This window comes from Cinclus cinclus, unplaced genomic scaffold (genome assembly GCF_963662255.1).
Source record: "Cinclus cinclus unplaced genomic scaffold, bCinCin1.1 SCAFFOLD_247, whole genome shotgun sequence".
Lineage (NCBI taxonomy): Eukaryota > Metazoa > Chordata > Aves > Passeriformes > Cinclidae > Cinclus > Cinclus cinclus.
The window spans coordinates 22,998-31,572 of NW_026912172.1; the positions used below are offsets into that span (position 1 = coordinate 22,998).

Below are 8,575 nucleotides of genomic sequence, written 5' to 3' on the forward strand. Positions count from 1 at the left end.
CTCTTCTCCCTGGGCAAGCAGAAATTGGCATTCATTACACCACAGAAATGCTTTCTGAAACCTTTCCCCCTCCCCTGTCCTTGGCTGCTACATCTTCTCTCTCTGCCTCGGAACTGACAGCTGTATCCCTGATGTCATTTCCCCTGCCTGACTTCTGCGCAGCTCCAAGCTGGAACAAACTGGGATAACTTAGGGGGGACAGAGGTGAGACTTTTATTTAGCAGGATTTTTCTCCCACTTCTAATTACAGCCAAAACCTTCTCCAATCCCCCACTGAGAAGAGCACCAACTCACAGCCATTCCGGGCTGGCAGTCGCTGAGGGAAATGTGACACAGTATCAATAAATAAGTAACCTTTCCTGGGAGCAGCCATCACCCCAGTCCTCCAGCCTCGGCGAGCTGCTGCAGTCAACGGACCCAACTTCCAAGGCTTAACCTACATTTCGGTCAGCTCTCGTTCGAAAGCTCCCGGACAGTAAATCACATGACAGAATTTTAAAATTGCACCAAGAATAACAGAGCCCAGGCCAAACCCAACTACCCCCATCGCTGCTCCACCCCGCTCTTGGCAGAAACAGTCGTATCCTTTAGAAATCCTCTCCTTTCCCTGCTACTCAGTCCTTCGCTGCCCATCCCCACAGAGGATTTACTCCACCTTTGGCTCCCCACAGCACCTCTCTCCCCAGCACAAATCCCACTTGGCACAGACACAGACGGAGCAGACCTAAGGCAATGGATCCAGCAGCAGCTGCGATTCCGAGCTCCCCGTTCCCCGCACAGCTCATCCATCCAAGCACTCCTGGCAATCTCACCTCAGCCCGGACTCTCTGTTCCTCAGAGGCAAACACGGCCTGATGGGGCACGGCTCTGGCACCCCATTTCCTCCGGCTCCTGCCGACCTGGAAAGCCACAGGGAAACGCAGTCCCCCGGAACCTCACGTCCCTGGATACCAGCAGAGCTGCAGTTTCACCCAGATCCCAGATTCCATAGACACTTCATCCCAGGGGGGAGGAAAAGGGGAACCCTGCGCGGTCAGGACCGGGAGCCCTCCAGTGCAGAGCCCTGGTGCTGAAGGCACCTTGGCTCTGGCTCCTCAAACAGCACAGCTTTTGGCAAAGATGGGAGGAGTGGAACCATTTCTCCGGTCCTGGAAGAGAAGAAGAGGAAAAGAAAATTAAGTCCCCGGCAGAAGTCAAAGGATCCCAGCTTTCACACTTCTGCTCCGGACTGCTCGCTGTGGGGCTGGATCCGAGACAGGCGACGGCTGCAGTACCGCGCTGTGCCCACAAGGCGGCAGCACTGCCGCCGAGCTCAGCCCGGGGCTGCGGCGCTTTGGGGACGGACAGACAGACAGACAAGGGATGGGGGGGGGGGGGGGGGGGATGAAACAACGAGATCCATCCCTTCAGGAAATCCCCCTGAATGAATGCACCAAAATAAACCCCAGCCAAAACTAAAGAAAGCCTTCGTCTAACGAAATGAAGACAAACAAAAAAATTTTTCATATATTCTACGGCCACCCCTCCCGGGGAATGTCCTGGCACCCGTGGGTCCCTCTGGGGGAGGGAACCCAGCACGCCCCCCCACCACCCCCCCCACCCCATTCCCCACTCCCCTGCTCCTGCGCCACAGCGTGGCTCCCTCTGCCGGGGACCTCGGGCTGCCCTGAAACACATCGGAGCCCCCCGAGTCTCCACCCCGTCCCCCCCTCAGCCTTCTTTCCTCACCCCCAAAATGAAGGCACAGAACCGCTCCAGCTGCCCTGGACGGCAGCACGGCCCTTGATGGGAACCCTCCCACGGGTCCATGCCCACAAAAAGGGACCCAGCTGGCACAAGGAAAGGGGGGGGGGGGGGGGGGGGGAGGGGCAGCCCCCAGGAGGGCTAAAGTTCCTCCTCAGCCCCACACACGCAGAGGACACGAGGCAGAGAGTGGCTGCAGAGAGGACACAGGAAAGAAAATGAAGATCGGGGTGCAGGCTGAAATGGAGAAAAAAAAAAAACCAACAAATCCACAAAAAAGGGATGCTGGATGGGCAGCACGAGAGAGGGATTAAAAAAGAACAGGGGCAGCGAACGGGACACAAGGATCCCGGGGGAAACAATGGCACGGGGAGCACCACAGAGCCACAGGGAACAGAACGGGAACACGAGTGAGGCACGGAGAAGGACAGACAAAAAGACGGAGTCCCAAACACACAACAAGGACGTAGGGACACAGAGACAAAAAGGGAAACCAGGACCGGGAGGCAGGAATCGACCACACCACGTGCTCGGGAGGGTAAAGACGGGCAAGGAGCGGCATGGGGACGGGGACAGAAAAGGCACGGCCAGCAGGACAGAGGCTCACCAAGAGAGCGTGCAGCCAGGGAGCAGCACTGGGCAGCAGTCAGACTGGGCAGGGCTCCTTTAGGACAAATATATTTACACGTAGGAGCCATTCCCTCCCTGGCATCTCATTTGTATTTAACCTCCCCAAAACTGAATTCATATCACGAGCAATGTGCAGTCCTGGCTTCTGCCCGCCCAGGATTTGGACAGGGGACCTGGGCACAGCACCCACTTGTGAGTCAGTGGAACACATCCCAGGTGACATTTCAAAGGTTCTCCTTCTGGCACTGCATGTTTGCAGATCTGGGCTGGCACATTCGACTCCCTGCATGGCCACATTCAAGAACAACTGACCACATTTGGCAGAGGATTCCCAAGAAAACTCACGTGCCATCAGTGAGCAGAAAATCCTTTGGGGTTTAGTTCCATCTCTCACCTGTTCCCAGGGGAGGGAAGATGGGCTTTTGTCACACATCACAGCAGCAGTGATGGAGCGGGGCTTTTTAATTTGAAAATTTAATGAAAGGGAACAAAAATAAACCAGGACTGATAGAAATGCCCTTTAAAGCCATTAAAGCTTTTTAAAGCCAAGGAGACCATCACGATGCCCGAGTTCAGTCTCCTATTCCTACTGGTTTTGGTATCAGGAAATCCATCAGGCTCTTTTCAGAAACAGTGATTCATATCAACTAAACCTCTGGCTCCTCTTTATTCGCACTTACAGCCCCTTGTAGGAAGCTCTGCAGCCCTTTTCCCCCCCATCCTGCATTGGAGAGAGGAGGGATATTAGTGACACACGTATGCACAAACAATCCTTCTGGCTCTTCAAAAAGTTCAAAACGCCTGTAATAAAATTGATATCAAGTAATATTGGGTCTCAGGCTGTTCAAGAAAAGGGAAAGTGGAGCTTTGATGTCCCACTGAGAGCTGTTGAATAAAATCTTCCCCGTGAGCTTGCACACAGGAATAACATTTTTTGGACCAAACCAAAGTAAGAATTTTTTGACCAAACAACTTAGGTCTGTGTGAGCACACTTTTTCCTTTCGTGCTGATGGGAACAGAGCTCCTCTCTCTCATCTGAATGCTGCTGAATAAAACGTACACCTAGGAAGAATGCAGGTGGGGAGGGATGAAAGAGTCAACTTGTTCCAAAGTACATCTAGCAGCACATAGGACAGAAGCACACACTACTGAAACACTGTATCCACAACCACAGGAACAGCGGGCTCGGAATTCTCAGCAGCTGCTCCCTCTGGCTACTTCAAGGGCTCTCCCAGCCAGGGAACCCAGCCGGGGCACCCGGCTGGAAGGGGCACCTTTGCAACAAAATGCCATGGAAACTCGCTCCAAACCAGCGCTGCAGCTGCTGCCACACGCAGAGGACACCGGGCTGCTGCCAGCTGAAAGGGGGAGCTGGAATTGTGCCTGGGAATTCTCCCGTGCCCGCGTTCCCACCCCGCCCCATCCTTGCGCCCCTCTCACCTCTCCGGCAGAGAGAGCAGCTGCCTCCTCCTGCGGGCTGCTCCCGGCTGCGGGCAGGGCGATGGCTCCGGGAGCTGGGCGACCGCTCTTCCTTCGTCGATGCGTTCCCCGGGCAGGAGCGGAACCGGGTAGCGCGGAGAGGTGGCGCGGCGGGACGGGAGTCGCTCTCCGCGACGGCGGCCGTGGAAGGACCCCGGCAGAGAGAGGGGCGGACCCGCCGCTGCCTGTCGGCGCCCGCCGGGCTCCCGCGCGTCCGCGGCGCCGCTGAGCCCACAGCCCGTGTGGGCACGATGGGAAACGCCGCGCAAAATCGCGCCGGGGTGGAGGGATCGGCGTCGGCGTCGCGGGCAGGCAATGCAGTCCACACCCCGTGGGGGTCCTTTTTTCCCCGCCCCTTTTTTGCCGCCCTATGCAGAAGGTCGGGCGAGTGACGGTTGAGTCGCCATCTTGGGAAGGGTCGAGACGCAATTTCCGCCCTTCCCTGCCGCCATCTTTGGTACTGGCAGAAGCCATTTCCGGTGCCTCCGCCATCTTTGTTTCGGGAGGCGAAAAAGAAGGCCCCCTACATTGGCGATTATTGAACTCGCCTGCCTGAATCCGGTCCCGAAACCGATCCCGCGTTCTCGGCGCGATTTTCCGTCGCCTTTTACGCGGCGCGGATGGGCGCGGACTGGTCAGCGGTGCTGGAAATGGCTCGTGGGACAGGCGGCGGGAGAGCGCGCGATCAGCGTCGGGGGTCGGATTCAGGCAGGCGACTTTAAGAGACACCATTATCTGGGGCTTTACAGTTACCACGACAACGCTGGCAACGCCACCGGAAGTGGCTTCTGCCAGGAACAAAGATGGAGCCAGGAAGGGCGGAAATTGCAGCGTGCCACTCCCAAGATGGCGACCCGGCTATCACTCACCCGACCTTCTACATAGGACGGCAAAAAAAGGGCGGGAAAAAAAGGACAACCCCCCCCCTCCAGCGTATCTCTGCCGGGGTCCTATTGCGTCCGCCGTCCCGAGCGTCGCATCGGTCCCAGTGGAACGGCATCGTCACCTTGGGCCCTCCGCCATCTTGAGAAGGTCACGCGCACCATTTCGCGCCCCACCGCCCTCCCGCAGCAGCGCCGAGGAGGAGCCGGTCGCCGCTTCGGGGCACGGCTGCAGTACCGATCTCTTCCCACAAGGCGGCAGCACTGCGGCCGAGCTCAGCCCGGGGCCGCGGCTCTTTGGGGACACGGGGGACACAGACAGAGAGACACACACACAGACAGAGAGACAAGGGGCCAAAAAACATCGAGGTCCCTCCCTTTAAAAAATCCTACTAAACGAATGCCCCCCAAAAAAACCCGACCCAAACTAAAAAATCCCTGCCATGAACAAACTAAAAAAACCCCAAACCCATTAGATATATATATATAGATATATATATAGATATATATATATGTTTGTTAATAATTAATTTATATTCATAATCAATACCTATTTTTGGATATTGAATTTAATGTATATTGGCATCAATTACAACATGGGTACAATATTATTTTTATTAAGAAATCTTTATATTACTAACATTTGTATTTTATGTGTGTGTATATATATGTATATACACACACACACACACACACACATTTATATATTCTATATCTTCACATTTTTATATCATTTATGGAAAAGCCCGGCCTCTAACAAAACAGAAAATTAAAACCCCTTTATTTTAAAACTATATTTCAATTCATTTTTCTATTTATATTTGGCATACTTACGTGGAATTCATATATCCATATAGTCTACACATTATAAACCAGAGACAGAGGACACGAGGCAGAAAGGGAGAGTGGCAGCAGAGAGGACACGGGAAGAAAATGAAGATCGGGGTGCAGGCTGAAATTAAAAAAAAAAAAAAAAACAAAAACAAAAAGCCAAAACCAGAAAACAAAAACACGGCCAGCAGGGCAGAGGCTCACCAAGAGAGGGTACAGTCAGGGAGCAGCACTGGGCAGCAGTCAGACTGCGCAGGGCTCCTCTAGGACAAATATATTTACACGTAGGAGCCATTCCCTCCCTGGCATCTCATTTGTATTTAACCCCCACCCCGACCCCCCCAAAAAAACCTGAATTCCTATCACAAGGAATGTGCAGTCCTGGCTTCTCCCCGCCCAGGATTTGGACAGGGGACCTGGGCACAGCACACACACTTGCGAGTCAGGTGAATAAATCCCAGTTTACATTTCAAGGCTTCTCCTTCTGGCACTGCATGTTTGCAGATCTGGGCTGGCACGTTCGACTCCCCGCATGGCCACATTCAAAAACAACTGACCACATTTGGCAGAGAATTCCCAAGAAGACTCACGTGCCATCAGTGAGCAGAAAATCCTTTGGGGTTTAGTTCCATCTCTCACCTGTTCCCAGGGGAGGGAAGATGGGCTTTTGTCACACATCACAGCAGCAGTGATGGAGCGGGGCTTTTTTTCTTTTAATTAAATGAAGGGGTAACACATTCAAACCAGGTCTGATGGAAATACCTTTAACAATTTGTCTGGCACGCCAACATAAACATAAGGAATCATCAACCCCCAAAGAAAGCAGAGGCAGAAGTATCCAGCTCCAGGCCAGCAGGCACCTGTAACTTTGAACACCACAACACCACGCTCACTGGAAACAAACTGGGGCTTCAGTAACCTCCCCCTCACTGCAGTTAACTCTCGGCTCTGCTCCCCACCAAGATTCACACCAGTGAACGACATGGAGTTATTCCCTTTTGACCTTTCTTAGACACCTGTTAACGCACAGACTGGTACGGCACGCAAGGTCTGATGGCAAAACAATCCTGCTTTTACACAGAACAGTCACTACGACTGTAAGTCGCTGAACACTTTTTCCTTTGACGCTGATGTGAAGAGAGTTCCCCTCTCTCTCTCTCTCTCTCTCTCTCTCATCCGAGTCCTGCTGAATAAAAAGTACACTGAGGAAGAATGCAGGTGGGGAGAGATGAAAGATTAAACATTTTTTTCCAAGTACCTCTGCATCAACTAAGACCAGTTACAGACATCACACCTACATGCTGCATGCTGCAGACAAACAATTGATTTTCCAAGGTGTACTTTGAAACCTACTGTATCCTGCTTTGGAATCTCTACCAAAACTCAGAGTAGCTGTTCTGGATCCGGAAATTTTGAGGTAACTGTAAAAAAAAAAAAACGCAGACACAAGAGAAATGAAACTATTTTCCCTCTGGGAATGACATTTCTTTTATACCTTTTGTTCCACTTCAGTCCTTGAAAGGCAGCTTCTGGGTGAATATCATGCAGAGGCCCAGTGTAGGAATCGGACTGACTGACATCCCAAGCCAGACCAGTGTTTTGGGTGAGGAGTTGGCCCGTGGCCCCAGACCTTGGAGGGCATTTGTTTAAGTTTAGAATAGCTCCTAAGAAGGTTGTCAAAGGTTTTAAAAATTCTTCATGGTAAAGCTTTAAGGTAAAGCTTTATAACCCTCATTTCCCATTGGTTGCCTCTATTCCCAGTTATGTCATCCCTTGTCTCCTCCCAGCTCTGGAAAGTTCTTGTATCCTTGTACCCCCCCCCCCCCCCCATTGGTTTATGTTCACTGCACTGTTCCACCCGTCCTACCTTATCGGCCCCTGCCCTGTATTACTTCTCCCTTACACCACTTTTCCCTTTACCCACTGGATTCTCACCCTGGACCCACCTCTCATCATCCCTTATAAATAGCCTGGATTTTCCCTCAGCCTTGTCTTCGACCCTGAACTCTTCCAGTGTATGCTCTCGCTGCAGGGGACTGTCAGGCCTGAATGGCTGGGAGTTCGTCCTCTTCTCCCTGGGCAAGCAGAAATTGGCATTCATTACACCACAGAAATGCTTTCTGAAACCTTTCCCCCTCCCCTGTCCTTGGCTGCTACATCTTCTCTCTCTGCCTCGGAACTGACAGCTGTATCCCTGATGTCATTTCCCCTGCCTGACTTCTGCGCAGCTCCAAGCTGGAACAAACTGGGATAACTTAGGGGGGACAGAGGTGAGACTTTTATTTAGCAGGATTTTTCTCCCACTTCTAATTACAGCCAAAACCTTCTCCAATCCCCCACTGAGAAGAGCACCAACTCACAGCCATTCCGGGCTGGCAGTCGCTGAGGGAAATGTGACACAGTATCAATAAATAAGTAACCTTTCCTGGGAGCAGCCATCACCCCAGTCCTCCAGCCTCGGCGAGCTGCTGCAGTCAACGGACCCAACTTCCAAGGCTTAACCTACATTTCGGTCAGCTCTCGTTCGAAAGCTCCCGGACAGTAAATCACATGACAGAATTTTAAAATTGCACCAAGAATAACAGAGCCCAGGCCAAACCCAACTACCCCCATCGCTGCTCCACCCCGCTCTTGGCAGAAACAGTCGTATCCTTTAGAAATCCTCTCCTTTCCCTGCTACTCAGTCCTTCGCTGCCCATCCCCACAGAGGATTTACTCCACCTTTGGCTCCCCACAGCACCTCTCTCCCCAGCACAAATCCCACTTGGCACAGACACAGACGGAGCAGACCTAAGGCAATGGATCCAGCAGCAGCTGCGATTCCGAGCTCCCCGTTCCCCGCACAGCTCATCCATCCAAGCACTCCTGGCAATCTCACCTCAGCCCGGACTCTCTGTTCCTCAGAGGCAAACACGGCCTGATGGGGCACGGCTCTGGCACCCCATTTCCTCCGGCTCCTGCCGACCTGGAAAGCCACAGGGAAACGCAGTCCCCCGGAACCTCACGTCCC

At 52.8% G+C, this 8,575-nt stretch overlaps 1 protein-coding gene across 1 annotated transcript; it reads right to left on the reverse strand.

Annotated features, from left to right (window-relative positions):
* Window positions 1-521: 521 nt before the first annotated feature.
* Window positions 522-7,553, reverse strand: LOC134057544 (serine/arginine repetitive matrix protein 1-like). Its single transcript, XM_062514501.1, has 2 exons — window positions 3,815-7,553; window positions 522-1,148 (listed from the first exon to the last, which is right to left on the reverse strand). The coding sequence occupies exons 1-2, from the start codon at window positions 4,583-4,585 to the stop codon at window positions 1,095-1,097; spliced, it is 825 nt and encodes a 274-aa protein (XP_062370485.1). The 5' UTR covers window positions 4,586-7,553; the 3' UTR covers window positions 522-1,094.
* Between the last annotated feature and the right edge of the window lie 1,022 nt (window positions 7,554-8,575).

Excerpts from the sequence above, each read along its gene's own strand:
- LOC134057544 (XM_062514501.1), bottom strand. The coding sequence starts at position 4,585 with ATGGTGTCTCTTAAAGTCGCCTGCCTGAATCCGACCCCCGACGCTGAT. Across the intron at positions 1,149-3,814 it reads CTGCTCTCTCTGCCGGAGAG|GACCGGAGAAATGGTTCCAC; the intron begins GTGAGAGGGGCG and ends CTTCTCTTCCAG.